The following is a 24,547-nucleotide window of genomic DNA, read 5'->3' on the forward strand; positions in this document are numbered from 1 at the left end:
GCAGTCGGTCTTGAGAAACATTTGCGCATGTATGCAGCCGTTGGAAAGTGTGCTAAGGTCGGGCGATCGACATACGGGTTATACCAGTAAGTCATGGTCTTCGCCACATTGCCGAATTGCGCGATCGAATCGGCCGAAATTGTGCTTTAAAATTAGCTTGTTAAATGACGCGTTCTAAATCATCGACTTCCAGCGGCTTTGATATTGTAAATAAATAAAAGTTTTCGTAAAAACGCTCCGAATTTTCGCGGCAGAGCGTGGTGTGGTGCGGCGGTGGTGACCCTGTCGTGTTTGTCTGCACCAGGTACCGCGTATGGATCGACTGGTTGCTATAGCGCAAATACCAGCACTCTCGCTCTCTCTCTCTACCTGTGCCACCCTCTTGTCGGGGGGTAAGAGAATCTCGAGTGTTATATCAATGGAGTCGGTCGCGAGTAGCCGTACGGCGGAGTGGTTTTTCGCTTTATCTCGACGGAAATGGGGCGCTGCTCGACCTTGAGAACGTCTGAAGACACCCGAGAAGAATTCCGTTCGGGTGACGTCGGCTGATGAACAATTGAAAGAGATCAAGCTTGAACGTGGTGCGATAGTGGCTGCGACAGTGTGGAGCTTTCGGTATTTTTTTTCCCAACCCCGACAGCGAAGGGATATGTCTGAATGGGTGGTGTTTGCTCGTGCCGCGTTGGTCGCAACAGCCAGGTCAACGCCGGTTCGATCCTCGACCGCGTGATCAGCCAAGCAAGCAACGAGGACCAGTGTTTATTGTATCGATTGGCGAACTACAAGAAGGGCGGCGAACTAATCGAGGCTTACAATCAGGGCGGTCAGCCGGAGGTGGAGAAGTTGATCCGCGAGCAATTCGGTATCCTGATGTATATGGATGGTAAAGGTCAGACAATCAATCGTGCCGAGTATCTACGTTGGAAATTTCGCGACCTCGAGGAAGTCGTGTTGCCGATCGAGGCCTCGCTGTCGCGTTTTGATCCACTAGCGCAGTGGAATGATCACGAGGCCTGCTGGCAGATGCAATACAGAGGCTCGCTGGGTGAGACCTTGTTGCACGTTCTTATCATATGTGACACGCGGATGCATACTAGGGTGGCGCGCATACTGCTCAAGTGTTTCCCGCGACTAGCTATTGACGTCGTTGAGGGCGAAGAGTATCTCGGTGCGAGTGCCCTTCATCTGGCGATTGCATATAGCAACAACGAGCTCGTGCAGGATCTCGTCGAGGCGGGCGCGATTATTTCGCAGCGGGCCACCGGTAGCTTCTTCCTACCGCGAGATCAGCAAAGGATGCATCCCGCCAGAAATACCGATTACGAGGGTCTCGCGTATCTGGGAGAATATCCCCTCGCCTGGGCCGCCTGCTGCACTAACGAGAGCGTCTACAACCTGCTACTTGATTCCGGCGCGGATCCTGACGAGCAGGATTCTTTCGGAAATATGATTTTGCACATGGTCGTAGTTTGTGATAAATTGGTGCGTATTGACGTAAACCTAGACGTAAAGAGACTAGACTTTAGAAATCTGCAATGATTTATCGATAACTATTTCTTGCTTTTTAAATTTTGTTTTTTTCTGTGTAACATCTCAGTTAACACTAAAAAGTACCATAAACAGTCATTACTAACCGTTTCTATTTTTTTTTAGATTTTTTGATAAAGGGAAATAGGATACTAAAAACATTTTGACTGAATATTCAATATATTGTGTTCTTTGTACTGATAAAATATTTGGTACTTTTTTTTCATCATTTTTTCCATTTTCATATTAATATATTAACTTGGTTTGTTTAGTAAATAAGAAATCTTGATACTCTTCTAATATTAAACAAATGTTATTGTAAATGTGCAATATTTTTTTAAATAGATTTCATCACTGTCATTTTTGCAATTATTTTAATACTTTTTTTGAAGATTTTTTTCTAATTTTACTTATGTCACATTGACACATTTTTTTATTTCGTCCCGAGATAGTAAAATACGGATATTGACATTTCTGCCAACATGGTCCACCGTTCCAAAACGACTCGCGTAGAGAACTGTTATTTGACGTAGGACATGTTCGGCTACGCATTGCGACATCCGAAGCTTCCTGCTCGCAATGGAATCGTGAATGCCGCGGGCCTGACCCCGTTGACACTCGCCTGCCAGCTGGGGCGTGCCGAGGTCTTCCGTGAGATGTTGGAGCTGTCCGCGCGGGAGTTTTGGCGTTACAGTAATATCACTTGCTCAGCGTACCCTCTCAATGCTCTCGACACGCTGTTGCCCGATGGCAGAACAAGTACGTCGTAAAGCTAATCGAATTACGCCAATCCGGCTCTATGAGAATCGTTATCCTCGGTCCACCGAATCGTGCGTCAAGTAGGCCCTTACTTTGTCGCATGTTCCTGAGTTAATTGCGACGAGTCAAGGCTGAAATGTTCCTAAATAATAGTAGCACCGTAGTGACACTGCAGCGCAAAGGAGAGATTCTCATTAATTTATTTTACATTATATAGTCTCTCTCTTTCTCTCACTCTCTTCCTCTATTTTTGTTTTATGTTAGGATTTAAATCTTCTGCTATTGTTTTTTTTCTATTATTTGTCTGTATTTATTTTTATTATTTCTTCGTTGTCTTTATTTTGTAAATTTGATTCTTAATATTTTTTATATCATGTATTGTTAATCGTTTTTTATCGTTTTCAGCGCTTGAGAGAATGCAATTTTTAAGTGTGTAATAAATAATAATATTTATCTGCCTTTTTATCATTAAAAATTAAGATTGTGCATTTTCAAATTATACGTGAGTAATAATCAAATCTTTCCTATATACGTGTATAGTATACAAATAGTATTCTACAAGAAATATTTGAAATCTCTGGATTTACACAATTTTTCTTCAATTTCTAGTTCCAAGAAATATTTATACAATACTTTTAGTGGTGTATTATTTAGAAATTTATCTTGCTTTTGATTTCTGCTGTTTATTCATCCCTTTTTTTAACATTTTTTATTCATTGTATTTTTAAAAGGAGATTTTGCTCTCATGTATAAAATAAAGTGCTTTAATTTCACTTTACTCTTTACGCTACTCTATTTTTCTCTCTTACCTCTTTTTTTAAATTTAAATATTATAACATACCACGGGAATAGAGTTTATTCTTGGGAGCGTCTTTGAAATATTTGGTGAATTATTCCGCGTTGAGTTTTTTCGTACTGCATCATATGCGCAACTTATGTAAAATTGTTCTCACGGTTTTCAACGGCTTACCCCCGTGTAAAGTGTCCCAACAAGAAGAAGGTGGCAATAGAACAAAAATTGCGACACGAGTGTCGACGACAGGAGAAGAAAAAGGAGAGAAGAGCGAGAGAGAGAAAAAAAGGACTAATATAGCGAGAACAAGAAGGGACTATCTTTCCCCGTAAAATTGGATACAAGGACAAAATCGAGGACAAAATCGGGTTGCGAAGTTCCTGAGAAAAAAAAAAAAAGAAATTTCACAAAGTTTTCCTACATCGAACGTAGAGCACAGGCGGATAGTAAACCATACTGCCAACAACTTCGCCCAACATGCGAATAACACGCCACTCTCTGGTAAAAACTAGCTGATATTGGCTCGTTATCATCGCCATTCTTACCATCGTTATCGATATTATTTCCCTACCTTTGACGGTAATTTAGAATCGAAGTCGATTTCTCGTTTAATTGGTATTCGATGAGATAAATGAAACGTTCCGAGAAGCGCGATGCAAACTGCAGCGATGTAATTTGAAGTCAATGATTTATACATGGTACATTTAATTTTATGTATACAGCGAGTTTTACTAAAAGATTTCTGCATTATTAATGTATATTTCCGTTGTGAGTGTCGGATACAAGTTTATTTTATTTATCAAAGTAGATAATTAGTCAGACAATCAATGACAATACGATCTGAAGACAATTCGAGAGAAAGATCTCGTACGAAACTTTAGTATTAAAGTAAACTTTTCCACAGAATGCGACCCTAAAGTTTACAAGTAGATCTCAAATTAATTCGATTTGACGAAGTAACTGATCTTTGGAATGTTATAAAGAATTGTCAATAAATATCTGTTTGGATTCGAATATGATGAACCAACTGCAGTGATATCCCCATAAGAGTGTCCAGGGAGACGATGAGAATTCAATTTTACTTTCGCATTTGTCACGTCACCAAAATTTCCCAACAAAGAACCGTAGAGGGAGCAGGGAGAGGGGTAAAGTTTCGCATTCTGCCATTCGCATTTTAAGAGAACCGTCAGTCGAACTTGCGTGAAATTGTATCGAAGTTTGGGACTAGGAAGCGTTGCCGAGAAATAGATGCGTTCGTCGTTACCTGCTTCCAGGTTTTCCCTGGATTGTTCGCGAGTAGGAGTACCGCGAAGCGCGACGCGGATGCCTGGGAGCGTGGTGGGTCGTAGGAGATGCAATTACGGGCATTTAACGAAGTTTCGAGATTAGCCGCGGACCCGACGCGGTGCGGCGCGGTGCGGCGCGGTGCGGCGCGGTGCGGCGCGGCGCGACGCGGCGGCGGAGCTTGCGTTTCATTTAGTTTCGGAATCCATTATCCCTTCGATCCTTCCTAGCCACCGCCTATCTATCCCCTCGCAGCCTGGGCGTCTCCACTAGGGCACGAGGCGTCTATACCGATTTCGCAAAGGGTGGCGGTGTCGCGTCGGTGGGGGCGCCCGGATGGAGGAAAGTAATCGCGGTGGTGAGAGGACAGTGCTATATCGAGGCGAACCGAACTTTCGGTACGTCTCTCCTACGGGCACGCTTAATTACTTCGAACCAAGGTTAGAGTGAAAGGGCAAAGGAAAGAGAAAAAGAGCAAGCGTGCGAGAGAGAGAGAGAGAGAGAGGCAGTCGAAGGATGAGGGTTGGACGATGATGGCGGTTGGCCAAAAGAGCCTCGGTGACAGCGGTCAAAGGTTGAGCTTTCAGCGGAAAAGCCATTTCCCTCGTCTCAACCCTGCCGACGTTTTTTCCCTCGTTTTAATCCGAGGGCTACGCAACGCGGTCGCGGAAAATGTTAGTTTCCGTAACTTCCGGTATCATCGCCGCACTAGAAACTGTAACTTTGAGATAACTCGCGCGCAATCAACGCCGTCATTTTTCGCGACGCTATACTATTCGTGAGTTAATTAAGAACAATTCTGTTAGGAGCACATAGATACGTAAAAGTGTAAATGTGGCGTGTGTGAATGCGACTAGAAAAGTTCCAAAATACAGAAATTAAGGAATATTACAATTTTTATTATGAACACTTTATGCCAGACGTTCTTCTTTGTGAAGAGAGATGGAGAGAGAGTAAGGCATTTTTATGCGTTGTATTTATATATTCTTGAGCGCAAAAGGATTAGCCTCTGCGAGAAATCGCATCGTGACGATGAAAGTATCGAACACGTGTGATCACTACGATGCTCCACTGAACCGCTTACGGTATTCTTGACCGGGAACAGATTCCTGACGACGCGCGATCGTTAAGACGCTTACCATCTTTCACGTTGCACAAGCTCTTATTTCAGACTTTTCCTTCACACGTAAGCGACGTTACATAAGAAGACTACGGCAGCTTTCGAGTTTTAAACAACCCGCGTCATCCATGTCCAATGTGTGTATGTGCGAGGAGAAAAATATAAATATATATTTGAGATTGTGTGTACCAAAATTTTCCGCATTCTAGTTTACTAAAAATTGTTTTAAAAATTTGAAGTTTGATATAAAGTTGTAATTCCATGAAAAATATTGTAAAGTTATATATAAATGGAAAATATAAAAATGACTAAAATAAAGAGAGAGAATTTTAAATAAATAAAATAAAAATATAGAAAAAAGAATCTTCTCCAATTTAAAATTATTTTCCTTATTAGAATTCAAAAGACGTGTTTGTGTTTAATGAGTGTAGTTTTAAAATTGTTAATAAAGCTTAACATTAAGTGGTGTTAATTATTTTAGTTAAAATTATAGTCCACATATTTAGTAAATTAATGTATCACAGATATCCATAATAATACTTAAGATCGTTAACATGATATAGTTTATTACGGATTAAATTGGGACTCACCTATATTTATCCGGTTATTACATAATGCTTTGTGGGTATTGGTATTAATCTATACTTTGAATTGGTATATTATAAAGTGTAAAGATTACTTCGGATATAATTAAGTACATCTTTTATAATTAAATTGAGAATTAAACAATATTTTTCTTACATTATATTTTAAATATTTTTATAAACAAATAAAGAGAAAAGACATAAACATGCTTTATTGCAAATACGAAAGTAAAATCTGTAATAATGCATTTCAGTATACTATAGTTTGATCGTGACCGGGTAAAGATTATCCCTTCTTTTATCAAATTAGCTAAAATTGACTTTACGCTCATTTTACAGAGATTTCTATAGAAATTCGTGATTTATATCAATTAATCGTTGTGTTATGTTATAAAAACTGTTAATAAAATTTTTTTATATTTTTTAATATTATGTAAATAATAATATGTAATATAAGTTTGTAATAATTTTCTTTAAAAAAATTACAGCATTATTTGTTATTTGGTAACGCAACGCATTATAAAAAAAGCAAAAAAATGTGTTAACAACACGATTCTCTTCTCTCTTTATGATGGATTTGTTGAAATTTATATTCGTAAATAATATGATACCATAAAACTCACATAAGTGTACCATAAAATCCGCAATTGCAACTACAATAGCAGTTACAATGCATTAGGTGTTTTATTTACGATAAAGTTTAAAAAAATTTTTATAAATTTAAACTTCAGTTTAAAAAAAAATTATTATCTATTTACGACAATCAATTAATTTTTAATTTATTTCTGTTAAAATATTTATCTAAAATCTGAAAAAACGTGAAGGTTTTAGTTTCAATTAACACTTTTGAAGTTTAATTCGTAACACATGTAGTTTTAGTATTAAAACATCAAATATAAATGAAATTTTTTTATCGCTAAAAAAATCTTCGTAAACTTGATGTCATCCAGTAAACTTTCAAGTGATTTTAATTATCAGTTAAATTTTTATATAACTTTTTTCTTTTCTATGACTTACGCTTGCAATACCAAAATTTATCGACTTTTGAAAAAATAAAAAAACAATTGTTTTGATGTCTATTTCGAGAGTTGTATAGAATTGCATATCGCAGAGACTTTATCGCAATGACAATAACAGAGTCTTAGAAAATAAGATGGTATAGATGGGGTAAATCCTACAAAGACGAGTTAAACAAAAGACTATTTTGTACGGGATAAAATCAATACTGGTAATAAATTTATTCTTTAAATTACTTTTCATAATTAATTACTTTACTCTATCTTAAGCTGGATTCATACACAAGTTATACAAGCTTAAAACTTTGTATTATTAAAGATTTAATTTTCTTAAATAACTTATAAATTATTTCCAATTTGAATATTTTACATTTATTTATTATTTAGGAAAGAATTACGTTCGTGTCTACATTAGAATTACCAGATGGCCGGGATTTCTGGGAAAGTCTCGGAATTCAGCTGATCCAGTATCCAGTAATTGACGTTTTCTATCCCGGAAGAGTCATAATGTTAACGAAATCCTCACAAAATTCATTTCAAGCTACTTCTCGCGATCACAACCGTTGACATTTAAAGATTTATACGAAATTACCATGGTATATGATTCAATTACGAACGCGTCTACTGCACTATGTTGTAATTTATTTCGACATCACTGACTGGTGTGAGTTCGCTTGAAAGTTTTTAATAATCAGAAAAAAAATAACACTCTTAAGAAATCTATACATTCTACAATTTTCGACTCGCCTTTATCTTAAAAAAAGTTTTTTCGATTCAAAACATTTAAAAAATGATCAGTGTACCATGATTTATGTAGGGATACTAGAACTGATACAAGAGATTTAGCTTAAATAATTTATAATAATCCATTATTTAATCGTCTCGGACATATCCTAGAAATGTTGGTATTGAATCTGACAACTCAAGTCCAGGATTTAATTTAGTATTTAATATTTGAAATCATATACATAGATTTATAAATTATGCCGTCATCACATTTCTAAGTGTATTTCGGGAGTATCTGTTCTCATTAATTTCACAACTTATCCTCCTATCAAAATAATTATCGATCGTGAAAAATGAGGCGCCCAAAGTGATACTTGTTATTTAAACTCGGTTCAATGTCCGGTCGAGGTTAGTAGTGGCCGAGAGTATGCTAGGAGGAAGCTTGGGGAAAACTATCGTGGCTCTGTGTTCCAAAGTCAGATATAATTACGTGATGCGGTAACGGACACGCGTTAGTAACTTCGCTGTGGATACCAACCGGTTTGGAGTTGAGAGGTCAGCGGTCGTCATGCAAGATTGAGAACCGGATGATCGAGAATATTGACATCAACATCAGATCCGTTTTATCGCTCGACTTATCTGACATCCGAATTATCCCCGTTAAATTATAAACGTGTAATCGTTTGAGAATCTCAATCAGTGTAACGTTGTTATGACATATGTACGAGCAGTGCGAGTCACGATACTCCTGATTTTAGAATTTTACCTTAACATCTGTTAAAACCTTTTTCTTTTCATATTCCGAAAATTTTATTTAAGAATAAAGTCAATATTAATAAATATAGAAATAAACTAAAGTAATAACTAAAATATAAATAGCACCCACTTTAGACGTTTCCTATCCGAGAAACGATGTTTTTCGGGTCAAGCTACTGTACACCTTCGCTCGTGTCGAGCGGTAATTAAGGACTCCCGAGGATACAATCCTCCAAGTTCCAATTACTTTAGCACTCGCGCCAAAGCTGGGCAAAGTGCGACGACAGATGCATGCGATCAATACACAACCGAGTCTCTCAGTAACGTTGCACATGAACGTTGCACTTAATATTGCACGACGCGATTTGGCAGGACGAAAGGTGTACTATATTGATCGCGCTAAAATGTTTAAAAGTCAGTAATCGTGAGTGAAATATTTAAAGGACCGATAGAATGGTCCGAATGTTGTCCAGTTTGTCGTACTGATGTATAGCGGATACATAAATTGGCATTTTTCGGGTTACGCCGCGTACCATTCTCTAGCGATTGTGAACATTTTCAAATAAAACCTTAATGGCGCGGTGGATTTATCTTTTAACCGTACGGCGACGACACATGGCGGCGACGGAAAATTTCCGTCTCTGCGGAGCGGAAATCTTTCGTGCCGGATGTTCCTCTGTCGGAAGGGGAGAAAATGCCGAAAAGTCCTGCTCGCACACCTGCACCTGTATACATCACACTGTATGCACGCTCACTAATGCAAAACCCATAATTATCGCGGCACAAACCCTAAAGCGATGTTCCATTAACCGCAAATGGCTCTCTCCGAATTTCTATTTCAGACTGGAACTCTGCGCTATTTATCATTCTGAACGGTACGAAGGAGGAGCACTTGGACATGCTGGACGGTGGTATTATTCAGCGATTACTTGAGGAAAAATGGAAGACCTTCGCGCGAGTAAGTGCGTCCACGTGATGGCATTCCCGCTCGTTTCTCGCTGAATTATAAGACGTTACTATATTTTGAAGTTTTTCATCGTCTATTCGGCTTTATGCTTGCTCCGACTTTGCTCAGACGACTCGAGATCCTCTTTGTAACAATAGAATCACAAGGCATACCACACTGACCTCATCTTATATTAATTCATCTTTTACTGGTATTTCGAATATACTAAATTTTTCCATATTCCGCTTTCAAATAAAATACAACATGTAAAAAATAGCCCCCTCTTGAAGATAGCTTGAATAACTAAAATATTTGACAATGAAAATATTTCGATGAAAAGTACATCGAAGTAAAAAAATTTTATAAATAATATTAGATGCAAAAAAAGCAATGCTTGATATATATTATGATATACAGGATTTTCTTTATTCTTTCATAAAACAATGGCCGCTTCATTCATTGTCAGAGCTTGTAACTTTAAATTGTGTATTCGTATAACTGATTCTTACGTCGAACAAAGAGAGATTTCTTTTCTTTTTATATTCTGTGCATAACTCAAAGTATCAAGAGGAAAGTTGATTCTTTTAGTTCTTCAATTTTATATTTTTGCGTTTTTTTTTGTACTTTGTATATTTTTGTGTAATATAATAGTAGTGCTTTGTATTAAGAAATGTATTAAAACTTCCAGTGTTAAATATGTATATACGGTAGAATGGTTTCCCTAATGCAATTTTCAAATGACGTCTTTTTATTAGATAACACTTAAACAACATTTAAATAATGTAGAAACAAAAATCGTTTATCGAGTTTATATATTTGATGTTCGGAAATTGTTCTCTTCGCTAAAGGTTTGTCACTTTCTTTAACTCCTTAATCGAATCTATTAGACCACATCTAAAGACAAATCAATCTTAATCTCATCGGCGAATCTATTTTCTACGTCTATCTCCTACAGTCGAAAATATTTCTATTTATTAAGAGTCAATTTTAGTTTTCTGTCGTCAGACCATATTTTTGGGAAATCTTTACGAGCACTTTAAAGAAGATCGGCTTACATCGCAAAAGCAGCTCACGTTGCGATGCTTTTTCACTTATATATTTTATGTAGTTGACAACAGATGAGCCACCTGGACAATTGCCGATAAATAACATGTTACTTCGCAAAGCTGCTTAGGTCACTTATGAAAGAGACAGGGTAATACCGTGAAACGTATTTTTTATCAGAGTATAGAAGTTTCTGAAACTTGTAAATTGTTAAAATCGTTATTTTAGATAGTTCCATGAACGACACTCGGGGAAAAAATTAAACGATTAAAGCGATTTAAACGCGATTGGGAAACGTGAATTTTTGAAGAGAAATGACACATGGTTTCATTCAAAATTGATAAAATGGAGATGAAATTTTCACGCGGCTTATTCGCATGCAGATGTGAGTGCAGACGCGCGTCTGTAGTACGAGGTATTGTCGCGTTGTTTAACAGCGATTTCTCTCTTCCTCTTTCTCTGTCGAGAGTAACTTGAAACGATTAACACTCGGGTCGATCGGTCGAGTGACGTCGATGAGGCTTCCGGCGATGGCGATATAATTGCGCCGGTTATTTCAAGTCAGTCTGTCGCGGGTCCATGGTGGCTCAGTGATTTCGAAACGATGGCTATCGAAGTTATACGGGCGAGCTGATTGCAATTACGATCGCACCACAAACGAGCTTTCGTACGTACGCCGATGGCTTCAGCAGACGGGCGCGTATCGTGCATATTATAACTGCACCGCGTCCATAACGTGTCCCATTTATGGCACTAATCACGGCCACACTCGAACCGCACGTAAATGCAATATGCAGTATTATTGTGTCCGTTTGGCTATGATTTTCCTATTATCGGATCGTACCAGAGTCAATCTCGGAGCGGCTCGTTAAAATGTTTTCATCCGTTAAACGAAACGCGTGCGATTATCACTTTACAAACAAGTGGTGCGATAACGCGAACTAAAAGATAAAACAAAAGACGTTAAACGTTGCATCTGGTTACTCGAATTATGCGCGATAATACGAGCGTGGCGCGATAACGCATACGACAATAATGTTGTAGCGCGAATTAATATGTCATTCGCAAATTATAAAGTTTTATTGGAATTGACGTCATTTTATGGAAAAAAAAAGAAAAAAAAAACAGGCGCGTGACATTAGATGCAAAACAGAAAAATTATTTTCGTCGTATTTGACGTAATGAAATAACCTTGGAGGCTTCTCGATCGCGACTATAAATTACGCTTTCAGTACTGAGAAAACGGAATCTGAGAAAATAGATACAATGGATAAACGATTCGAAATATGCGAGAGAAATCAATCTTTTCAAATGCTCGACTGATATCCGAGCCTCCCTGAGTTCGACCCCGGGACCAGCGATATTTTCGCGAGTTCGCCCCTATATTACCGCTCGTAAAACTTTGCTCTTATATTCCGGCCAATCGATGCGGAAAGTTCCGTGGGTGCATACGCCGACATCTATTCTCCACTGAAAAGTTGCAGTTCCTGAAGCGATTGATTATCTTGGTGTTTCACCTGGCCTCGCTGTCCTTAGCCGTGTACTTCAGGCCCGCGGACATGGAGGCCGTGCTGGTGCAGTGGCCCGAGGAGATAACGGACGTCGTCCGCACCACGGCGGAGTGCATCACCGTGCTGGGCGTGCTGAATTACATCCTGGTGCAGCTGGGAGGCGAGATGATCAACGTCGGTCCGCTATCATTCCTGAAGCAACTGGTAGGCTCGGACATTTTTCCCATCGCGGTGACTTCACCGTCAGGAAAGTTTTTACCGTTTGAAATCGCGTGTTCTCGATTTATACGATTCAGAGTTTATTTACGATTAATTCGAAAACCCAGTTAAATCACACATGAAGATATGAATAGATCTACTGATACCCCTAATTTAATAAAGAATCTTATACTAAATGTATATGGAAAATTGGATTCTGACTGAAATAAGTTTAATTTTCATCAAAGATGTAGACACAATTAAGGTTCAATAACGATTGTTTTTGAAATATGATTTATATTATAAAAATTATGAAATATTCATGCACAGAACGCCTTTGTGTTAAGCCATAATTCAAAAACTATCCATTATTGAGCCTTTTGTTAACCACATTATAAGCTACACTTTAAAAAATATCAATGTTGATTTAACATCATATGTGATTTAATTGTGTTGGTGTTAATATTAACACCAACACAGTGAGAATTATATATATAGACCCTGTATGTTAAATCCACCGATATTTTTAAGAGTGTACATTATCTGTGAAAATTAATCCAGATTTAATTTTCTAATTAGTACGGAGTTCTTTAACTTTCGCATTGTTAAACAGAGATATAATTAAACTAAAGGTACATAAGGGTTGGAATTTAAGACTTAAAGTGTCGAACGAAACACATTGGGATTTTATATAGAGAAAAATGGAGTAATTTCAAAGAAATACAGAGATGTGTAATTTTCTTTCAAGCCATTTTGCATATAGTTGAATAAAATTCGAAATGCAATTATAACAAAGTATAAACGTACAAAATTAAATTAATTATAAAAGAATTTTGTAAACTAATGGATTCCTTTTCTAAATATTATAATTAAATTAATTTTTTTAAATAATGAAGTTAATAATTCTTTTTTTGAGTAAATAAAATGTTTCGGTTTTCCATCATTTTCGTCGTTTCTCCCAATCATGAAATATTCCGTTGTTTCGTGCTGATTCGCAAATGCCGATACTCAACGGCGCAATTTCAGTGCGGTAATGCCGGTTAAGTGTAGCCAGTTGCGCAAATCCTGAGGCTGGTGAACTGTAACGAATCACGGATCTATGGATGCGCTAAGGTATCCTACGGTTGCCGAAGGAAGCTGTACGTTCGTGGTATTAATCTTTCATGCATTAATGAGTTCGTAGAATAAGAGAGATAGATCGATAATTATTGAAGCATTACGTATAACGGTATAACGACAGCGCAGTAGTAGTTAGATAACGGGTTCTTTCTATTTTTTTTCTTTGTGTTAACTGTGTAATCACGATATATTGTAGATAACTGAAGACGATACATTATTTGTTATATAACTGTATCAAATTATATAGATAAAAAAAGCTCTTTTTTGTGCATTAAATTTATAATAAATTGAATTTATAACAAAAATTAGTGTTAATATAATTATATATTCTTTAATATTTTTCATTCAACAATATTATTCGAATGTTTTGAAATTAATATTATTTTTTTCGCTGTATCGTATAAATCTCAGGACAGACATTGTCGGTAATGATGGATTGCGTTAAAAGCATTTTTGGTAGAGATGATATTTCGACATATGTCCTCGATAGTAAAGATGGATTTTTTCCACCAGCAAATTAAAAACTACGTATAGCTTCCAATTAAATTTTTTTAAATCAATTTTACTTTATTTTCTATTTTAAGAGAAATCATAGCTAATACAATTTATTTCATAATATACATCATGTGCAATATAACGTATTATTATTTATTATTATAATTAATTAATTTATATTAATACAATTATATCATGTACTTTCCGGTTCAAGAATTCTCACAAATATCAAAAATGTATAAACATTGGCACATTAACATGTCTATCGGTTATCTATTCATATCTATCAATTAGGAGAGAATATATATGCATATACATATATATATATATATATATATCGTGTTGGTTATTGCTTGTACAGGATCAATATAGCACACATTCGCCGCTCTGAATCTATACAATCAAACATAAGCTATAACATTGCATTATATATTATTGCAAGTACATGTATCCGCTTCGATTTGCGGGTAATTAATACTAGGACGATTCAAAAACGTTAATACGCACCTACACAAGCTGCGACATCGCACAACATTCAATCTGTAATTTGTCCAATCAATGTGTATATGTATAAATAATCAAAAATATTTTATCTGTGTAAATATATGGGGCATTCCACGTCAAGTGGGCTACCCATTTTGCGAAGTTGCATGGATTTCGTTCATATTGCGTGAACTTGAACATTTTGATGAATAAAGACTCTATGCCAAAATAATATACCTGTAGGCCAACTGGTTACCGAACTGTAGAACCGTCAATTTTTGGGCTTTCTCGTCGCAGCGCTCTTTTCGCTTGTCGTTAGTGGGCATGAAAGGCAATTTTGAAAATAAAGTGCAGACGTATTCTTATAGAAAATTAAACGCTCTTTCACGTAAGAATATTCTTTTTTTGATCAGACCGGTTTACGATAATGTTTTTCAGTTTTGAACTTTTCAAAATGGCGGCGCGCCTAAAAGCCCGCTCTCAATTTTCTTTTAATATAGCTCAAAATGTAGCTCCAGGTCTCTACTTTGTTACTCTAAAAGGACTTAATGGCACACGCATTCGTTTGGGAGTAAGAGCTAGGAAAGTGAGGAAAATGAGTGGTGCGGCAGGGGGACGGAGCGACATTGCCACACTTTCCTAGCTCTTACTCCTAAACGAATGCGTGTGCCATTAAGTCCTTTTAGAGTAACAAAGTAGAGACCTGGAGCTACATATTGAGCTATATTAAAAGAAAATTGAGAGCGGTCTTTTAGGCGCGCCGCCATTTTGAAAAGTTCAAAACTGAAAAACATCATCGTAAACCGGTCTGATCAAAAAAAGAGTATTCTTACGTGAAAGAGCGTTTAATTTTCTATAAGAATACGTCTGCACTTTATTTTCAAAATTGCCTTTCATGCCCACTAACGACAAGCGAAAAGAGCGCTGCGACGAGAAAGCCCAAAAATTGGGTGGTCCACTTGGCATGGAATGCCCCATATATAAATGTAATGTTCAGCTCATCATGTATATATAACGCCAGGACTATTACTTAACATCGAATCTTTTTGAAAAGAAATTTTGTCTTTCTTCATACAATTTGATATAATACGTATTTTATATTTTTTTTAGAAGAGATTTATTTATTTTAAATATGTGTATAAAATAAATAAATCTTCCAAATTTTTGAAAATTTTAATACTACACTGAAAGAAAAGATTAACTGCTGCGGTAATTTAGATGGTAAAATATGGTATAACACTTTTAAATGGCTGCACAGAAGCCAATTTTTGGTTGCAGTCGCTATTACGGCTAGTTAAATACAATAAAAAGTTAGTTGCTATAACCAAAAATTGGTTATAAAATTGGTTACTATAATCAATTAAAAATGTTATGCCGTGTTCAGCTAATCTTTAACATAAAATTCAAAAATTAATGTTTTAAAGATTGTCTTAAAGACGATAGTTGATGAAACAGTCGTATGGAATATTTTGTCTATCTATTCCTAGTATGCATCGTGCAAATATCCTGTGCGTCGTCACCGTGATAACGCATTCGTTACACGGAGATATCGAAATTGCACGAAAATATCGATTCTCCTGCGGACGTTCCTGAAACGTTGCAAGAGTGCATGAGGCCGCACTAACGTTCCGTCTGCGCGCATTTGCATTTCAGAGCCACGAACCGGCCAAGTTGATATTCGTGATCAGCAATCTGCTCATTCTTGCGTGCATTCCATGTCGTATCGCTGGCGATCGGCACGCGGAAGATGCGATACTGGTGTTCGCCGTGCCGGGCTCGTGGTTTCTTCTTATGTTTTTCGCCGGGTAAGTAATATACAAGAGACACGGGACGGAGGGGTGCGGGAAAGGCAGCTGCGAAATTAAAGTGGGTGCAATTTACTGGCGCGACGCGACCAGGGTCGCACTCGTTACATTGCTGCCACCCATTTGTTTCACGCATCATTTTAGCGCCACCGCTACGGACAATCGCCGCGTGCAAACTGGCGACGTGTTTACAGCCACCTGTGCGTATGTACACCGCAAGCTATTTGTCGGACTGAGTATATCGAATGGATCTCTCTTGTAGCAAATCGTTCCTTTGGGTACAATTTAATGTTTTTCTTTCTTTTTTCTCGCTGTATCTCAGAATTATGTACGCAAACGTGCAGAAAATAATTATGATTGGCTATTTTTACGTAATCGTAAAAAAGGATGCGATCTAAATATGGTAGATTGACGAGGAAAGAAAAGATATCGCAGTATCAAGGGCAAAGCTGAAAAAAGCGTACTTCTATTTTTATGAAAAAAAGGATGCATTCTCCATTATTAGTTTTAATAAAATTGCAATATAAAGATGTTTAATATTACCCATACAGTACACAGATCATATATATTTCAGTAATACTGAAGCAACATATTGCAACGTTTCAATAATGTTACAGTAATATTGCAGTAATATTCTGTGCTGTATATTAAAAAAAAGAATCTGGTAATAACTATCAAATGTCGAGTGAAATAATTTCAATCAAATGTTTGATTAACGTAACTAAAAGTAATTTTATCTTTTTAAATATTTAATAATTATTACTAAACGATTGATATTATTATTGTTTAGCAATGTATTAAGAAAGTAAAATTATTTTTGGTAATATTAACCGAATATTCGATTTAAGTTATTTTATTTTAATCAACATTCAGTAACTATTACTTATAAGCTCCTTTTTCAGTGTAACATATTAATACATGATAATCCAATTTCTGAAAGTTACTTATGAGTTTGAGGAAGAATCTTGCGATGATTACCTTTCTATATATTATCTTTTAAACCTTTCTATTTAGTTATTTTCAGAATTCATTTAGTTATTAGTTATTTTCTTATATGTATTATCTTTTAAATTTTATCATTAATTTTTTAAAATTGATACATTATATCATTTTTATTTTATTTTTCTTTGACTCTTATATGTCCTATATATGTGTATTTTTGTATTTTGAATATTAAAAGTCTTATACTATTTCGTTTATATATTTTTTATCTATTAAACCTCTTTATAATTATTTTCATTTACATGTATAATACGTTTATAATTTAATTTCTTAAAGCACATGCATTTTCTTTTTGATATCGTAATAAACTAACAAGTCACCATGACTCATAATATAAAATTATTTTTATTCTACTGGCAAAATTTCCAATTTTTACGAAGAACTTCTACAAGTTCTGCGAATCTGTTTCCTACATCGGTTACTCGCGACACGCTTCTAGCAAACGTTTTCTTGCTTAACGACACTTTGACGAATGTCGACGCCTCTTGTCGGATGTACTTCCGCGAAGAATGGGACAAATGGTTTATCGAAAGGCGAGAACGTGCATTCGCATTGTGCTTATACGTTCCTAATACGTGATATCAAACCTACGTGACCGACATTGGGAATAGAACAGTTGAATTGCAGCTGCTCCTTACAGAAAATTCAGTTTGTTCTACAGTAGTCCGATTGTACACGTAAACATCACTAAAACACTATATTTCGACAGGTGCATGATGTCAAATAGTTACTAATTGCTTCTACTTCTCTACAAATCAGATATACTCTTACTGATCGTTGCAGTGATATTATTTTCTGATATTATTAAATCTTTTTAGGGAAGTGATTAAAAATGTATTTCTATTTCCATATCTTGTTTCTTAAATAGAATTCTATTTCCAAATATTACAATTATTACATAGAAAGGACAGTTTTGCTGAAATATTTAAAATTTAGCTGGATACAAACCTGAAAATAATTACGTTGAATCATTAAAATAATTATTAAATAATAAGTAGATCATTCTCAAATCGGTTGCTAAAATGTCAAAACTTTTTGCAGCATTGCATCGCGCTTAAGATTTTTACGTAATTATTTCGATGATCCAACAAAACTATTTTCAAATCTAGTTAAATATGTAGAAACTTTAACAAAATCATTATTTCCGTGTCTCTCATGTCTCCGCGTATTGTTTCAATCACAATCGGTGATTTTATATACAGAAATATATCCTATCGTAGAAATACATATATCATAATACGAAAAAATTCTATCAGATATCGTCTTCGAGGTGAAACGCATGAAATATCAACAAGGAGAAGAGAACAGTATGTTGGCTTTTGTGCCCTCTTCCTGTGGCCTTCAGCTGCGCCTAAGGTGCCTGAGAGCTAGCTGTAAGTTATACAGTGGCGTTCCTGGAACTTGTACAGGCGCAAAGAGTGTATATTGAATTTAAACAGACGTAAAACGGCGGCTCGTAAATGGTACATCGTAAAGCACTTAGGCCGTAACTTTAGAGGTGGGTTGTAGCGGGCTCCCGTTAAATTTTGTGCGAAATTAATCTCAGGCGTGACTGTGGCTTATTGCTAAGGCGAACGACAGCCGTGATGGAGGACAAGAAACACCGAGTGGCATCGAGAGTGCGCGCGGGAACCTTTGAGGAATTACTGCACGTATACGTACTTAAACGAAGTGATGTCGGGAGTCTAAAGAGGATCCTGATGGACAGTAATTACGCGTGGGGAATATCGTGGCTTCTACGTCGTGCCGCGCTCTAAATAAATAAAATATATTGGAGCCCACTTTATGGGGACTCGGTAACATAGTTAGTCCTTCATTAAAGTTCTGGACTTCAAAGGATATATTGAATTACAGCGTCAATAATGAGATTATAATTTTTTTTCTAGTGATATTACTCATCATTCAATTTATCCCCTTTTTTGGCTTAATACGTTTTAATGCTTTGTCAGCGTCAAAAGCTACATTAAACCTATGTCAGTATATTAAGCATACATTTCTTTGATAACAATGATATATTTACACAGATATAGTTGATTTTATAATTTATTTAATTTACATTAGTCTGGTAAAATAAATAAATATAAATTAAACGGAATAATAAATTTATCATCTCTTATATCTTCTTAAAAAATTGCAGGGATTATTTTTTAACGTAGTAGTCCTATAATTAAAATACAATTTTCATGGAACATTCCGTACACGCAAAGCTAGTAGTTGAAATTAGTTATTTTCAAGTTTTTTTTTCTCATAATCAGATATTGATTATAGCAATAAGAAAAAAAAAGGTTGTTTATAATTCATTATTATGATAAATCAATACGACGGCTCAGCTGACGTTAATCTGGTATAATTAGCGAAGGAGTTGCATGAGGCTGCGAAGAAAAAGAAAAAAATATGACATTTCCCCTCTCGAACTTCACTGAAAGTAGCAAGGAAGCTCACGTAGCGGAAACTTGTTTGGCGAGCGGAAGTCGGCGTTCCTATTGATTTTCCCGGGACAACGTATATGCGATACCCAGGACAACGATGTTATATCCCTCATCCAAGTTGCATCGCTTATACTGTGCTAGCTATACCGTGCAAGTTATATCGGAGAATATCCACGGTGTCTTTTCTATCGCGGCTGTACCCTTCCTTGAACTTACTCTGAGAAAAAGGCCGAAGATTTATGGGCGCTGGTAACCCTTGACAAGATAAGGTCACCCATCGATTAGCGGAAGAGGGTAGGACCGACCGGCGACGACGTCGTCGGAGTTAATGGAGGCTGGATCGATGCTCTCTCTTCCGCCGTTATTCGTCGATCATTCGCCATTCGTTCATCCGTCCGTCGTCGGTTCGTTCACAGAGCCACGCGAGTCTCTTCAATCTTAATCCCAGCCGAATGACGAATCTGAAAAATTTGTCGGTCTGTCGACGGGCGCGGATGTAGCGTCGGGATTAAAAAGCTTTTGTTTTCCGTATAGCCGGCACGGCGGCGGCGACGGCAGCAGCAATGCATCGATTTTAATCGCTCGTCTTTCGATCCTTCGATTTCAGCTCGTGTTCCTATTGTGCTCGCATATGATACGGCGGATGCCCAGTCTCGAATTACAAATCGTTTTGATTTCATCAATGCATATACCGTTATAGTTGTAATCGTATAACGCAAACGCGCGATCCTCAAAGCGTATAAAAAATTGTCAGGCGAAAAGGAATGAAGAATCCATCAGTACAATATTGAATAAAAAATAATTTATGTATAATTCCATTTAAAATTCCATTTATTATAGTTCCGATAATAATTCCATTTATATTGTCTTTTAATTGACTAAAATTAAATTTTGTTAACATATTATATTCTTCTGTGTACAGTTACGAAATAAAGGAAATTTACTTATGGTAGACAATATGAAGAAATTGAAGTAAATCTTTGTCAGTGAATTGTTTTAATAGCGATGAAGTATAATACGTTAATACTTTATTCGAAGTCTGCTTTATATTAGTAGTCGCGATTCTAACTTTGCGATAACGAAAGAGTCGTAACTTACTTACGCTGGAGTATTACAAAGTTAATTTAATCAGTAATACGCTAACTTAAAATGAAATTTTCTCTCGCTTTGAGTACAGGGATATCAATAAAAAGACCTTTAAACATTTTAAACATATCCCTATATACTGCGTAATAAATTTTCTCTTTTTCAATTTTAACTTATCAATTTCACAATTTATTATTGAAATTCGTTTATGTACGTTCATGTCTTATACGACATAAATAATTTTAATTATTCATTAATAATATTTTTTAATAGTATGTAAGACCTGAAAATTATAAATTAATATATTATTTGCTGTAATCACTTAAATCATTCACACTCTCGTATTCTTTATTTTGAAAAATGATATTTAAAAGGATAAATTGTATTATATCGATCATTTTAGATTAATCAATAATGTATTTAAATTTCTCTGGTAGGTAGAGTTATTAGCATTTAATTGTTTTCCTCGTTATAAATTTGTGAGCTGCGTGTAAGAAGAGTAGTTTACATATGCACACCGGATTGCTGCACAAGCACTTTTCGTGCCTGACCTATTCGTGTTATCGCGGCTACTGGAAACGCGATAACTGAACTCCGATATCAAGTGTTCAAAGCTATGCACTTTTTAACTTGTTAACCGAACATTTCGTTATCCAAAGCTTTCTCTGTACGTGCGAATTAATACCGGTAAATGCAAATAATATCTGGACCATTTCACGGAAGCAAAATATAAAACTGCATGTACTCCAAATCAGCTATTATTTCTACATATACTCAACGATCTGAACAGTCACGAGAGCGAGCGCGATGATAATCGTAAACAACACTTTTACATTAATCGGTATTAAGCTTAATTACGTACACCACAAAGAAAATACACGTGTATCAATTTGTTTACGGGATGATATTTTAATCTAGTTGTAGCGATTGCCGTGCGCGAGCGAAGACACATCATTTTGGTGGATTAGAGGGATGTAATTATCATGTGTGTTCCACATGTATCACGCCGACAAATGTTTTACGATGGATTTTGTATGCATAATATTATATTAAGCGTATTTGAGTCATATGAGTAAAATCGATGTCGAATGACGTTAATAGACCGATTTACCTCGAACTTTGATGCGCGAATACCACTGAATGAAACACGACGACAGCTCATTCACGTAACAGCAATAATGATAATTTTGTTGATACCGCTAATATGTGGAACATTGTGTAATTAAAGTCAAAACAAACTGCACGGTACACAAGTCAAATCCAATAAACTTCGGAAATTTTGTCTTCGATATTTGATCATTTTCGTAATTTGTATTTTTCTATTTTTCACACACTGAGAGAAATATTTGATACGTATAACCATTTATTTTGTTAATATTTAACTAACAAAAACTTTCTTATTTTTCCATTTAAAAATTGTGTTGTTCTAATCAAAATTTGTTAAACTAACCAAATTTTTATTGGAATAACACAATTTTTAAATGAAAAAATAAGAAAGTTTTTGTTAGTTCTATATTAAGAAAATAAATGATTATACGTATCAACACCGTAAAAAGCGCAGTGTGTAAAATAAATTTATGTTTAAAACATCTTTGCAAAACAAACATTTAATTGCTTAATAACAAAAGATACTTCAATTTTAAACGTTTTAGAGCCGGTTGTTTCATCTTCGAATAAACTATGTGGTAATTTATCTATTGGATAAATAAAAGAGTACAAGAATAAGAGCATAAAGAGAGTAAAAGAACAGTGAGTTGAAGCTTACCGAAAGGTAGAACAATTCAGTGTTTTAAATCCAAACACATAGTGTTTTGTTTATTGAAAACGTTTAAAGCTAAAACATCTTTAAGGCTCGTTTTCACAATACCTGTATGGATGGTTACCTAAAGATTAAGCCCGGATCTACAATAGAGTTTTAAGCCTTAAGTCATAAGGAATGGATGAATCATAATCGATTATTCTCCTCGAATTCGACTGTAATTGGTTAATTTCTTATGGCTTAAGGCTTAAAACACCTATTGTAAATCCGGGGTAAAGGTATTCATCGCAATGTGGCGTTCATTCATAAATTTCTTGGTAATCTTTAATCTTTAGATGTGATTATATATTGTAAAAACGAGTCTAAGTGTTTTAAAAACAAAGACAAGAATAAAATATTTTAATATCTTAAAATTAAACACTTCTTTTATGAGTAAAAACATTGGTAATTATGCATATTAACGGACACCGCGCCAATGACCTTGACCTTGACACATGTTGTCAAGGTCATGATTCTGAGTAACTTTGCCTTAACAACTAAGTGGCGGTCTCTTATAGTTTCTGAGATATTAAGCGTTATAAAGTGTTTTAAGGCAATGAATTTGTAAAGTAATGTATACCTATGTGGATGCAATGAGTTCCGCCCCTCCTGCGGGGGAGCTCCACTACTGTTAAAAATAACCTAATCCAACCCATTTTTTGGTGTGAGGAGATCCTCGCTATGCGTAGAAGTCGTGCGCTCAAAGAAGCAGAGGGGCGAAAAAGAGGAAAAGGGCGCACAACTTCCACACGTAGCGAGGGTCACCTCACACCAAGAAATGGATTGGGTTAGATTATTTTTAAGGGTAGTGGAGCTACTCCCCCGCAAGAGACGCAAACACACTTCATCCACGCATACACTACTTTATTGGGTGTACAAATGAGTTTTAAAGCGTTTTTTGTGTAATGTATAATTTAAATTTAGAATTAAAACATTTTCGCACTCTTTTGATATGTGGTAGTGCTTAATGTGTACTATTAAAAAAAACAATTAACTTCACACAACTGAAAACTTAACTTCAAAATTAAATGGTTTTAAAATGGCGAGCGACAAGCAATTTATATTCGACACTGCATTCGATACGAATTTTATCAAGGAAAAAGCGCTGCTGAAGCATATGAATCAATTTGTTCTGTTCTTGGGGACAATGTTGCAAAAGTACGTGTGAGTTTTGATTTAGGCAATTTAAAGAGAATGATTTTGATATTAGCGATAGAGAACGTAATGGTGCTCCTCAAAAGGTACAGACAATCAATTGCAAGATTTATTCGATCAAAACTCATATTAAACACAAAAATAACTTGCACAGCAACTTGGAGTAACTCAACAAGATATTTCAATTCGTTTACGGCAGATGGAAAGGTCCTGAAGGAAGGAAAGTGGGTGCCGCATGCATTAAGTGAAAAAAAAAACGAAAATGATTGTCTTGAGAAGTGTTTGAATCTGTACAATAAACAGCATATAGAAAATCTTTCTTGTGGAAAATCGTGACTGATGGTAAAAAGTGGATTTTTTACGATAATCCTAAAAAGAGAAAACATTATGTGGATCCAGGACAACTCACTCAACGCCAAAACGCAACATCCACAGCAGTAAAGTTATGTTAAGCATCTGGTGGGACATGAAGGGTGTGCTATATTATGAGCTGCTCCACCCGAATGAAACGGTTAACAGTGATCGCTACAGTCAACAATTGATCCGTTTAAATCAAGAAAATGAACGTTGTCCATTTGTTGACAAAGGAAAACGTCCCGTGAAATTGCTTCATGACAACGCTAGGTCTTATGTTGGTAAACCTGCAAAAGAAACGTTGCTAGTGCTTGGTTGGGAAATTCTACTGCACTCGGCTGTAGCCAAGACATAGTCCCTTCAGACTATCATTTATTCCGGTCAATAAAAAACGCCTTGTCCGGTGTACACTTTTGAGCATTTGAAGAAGTGCGAAAATGGGTGGATATCGCATGGAAAGACGAAACCTTCTTCGTTTTGTAATTCACAAGCTGCCCGAAAGATGGCTAAGATCATAGATAATGATGGGGATTATTTTGGTAATTAAGTGTTTTCGT

The 24,547-nt window shown here is 36.0% G+C and overlaps 1 protein-coding gene across 1 annotated transcript in view; it reads left to right on the plus strand.

Moving 5' to 3' along the window:
- Positions 1-657: 657 nt before the first annotated feature.
- The window catches only part of iav (transient receptor potential cation channel subfamily V iav), a 31,840-nt gene continuing 7,950 nt past the window's right edge, over positions 658-24,547 (plus strand). Inside the window, exons 1-5 of the mRNA XM_018550735.1 lie at positions 658-1,482; positions 2,061-2,286; positions 9,408-9,523; positions 12,034-12,270; positions 16,015-16,166. Of these exons, the coding sequence (XP_018406237.1) occupies positions 658-1,482; positions 2,061-2,286; positions 9,408-9,523; positions 12,034-12,270; positions 16,015-16,166 (1,556 nt within the window). The remainder of the gene's footprint in view (positions 1,483-2,060; positions 2,287-9,407; positions 9,524-12,033; positions 12,271-16,014; positions 16,167-24,547) is intronic.

This window comes from Cyphomyrmex costatus, unplaced genomic scaffold, assembly GCF_001594065.2.
Source record: "Cyphomyrmex costatus isolate MS0001 unplaced genomic scaffold, Ccosl1.0 scaffold127, whole genome shotgun sequence".
In the NCBI taxonomy this organism is placed as follows: Eukaryota; Metazoa; Arthropoda; class Insecta; order Hymenoptera; family Formicidae; genus Cyphomyrmex; species Cyphomyrmex costatus.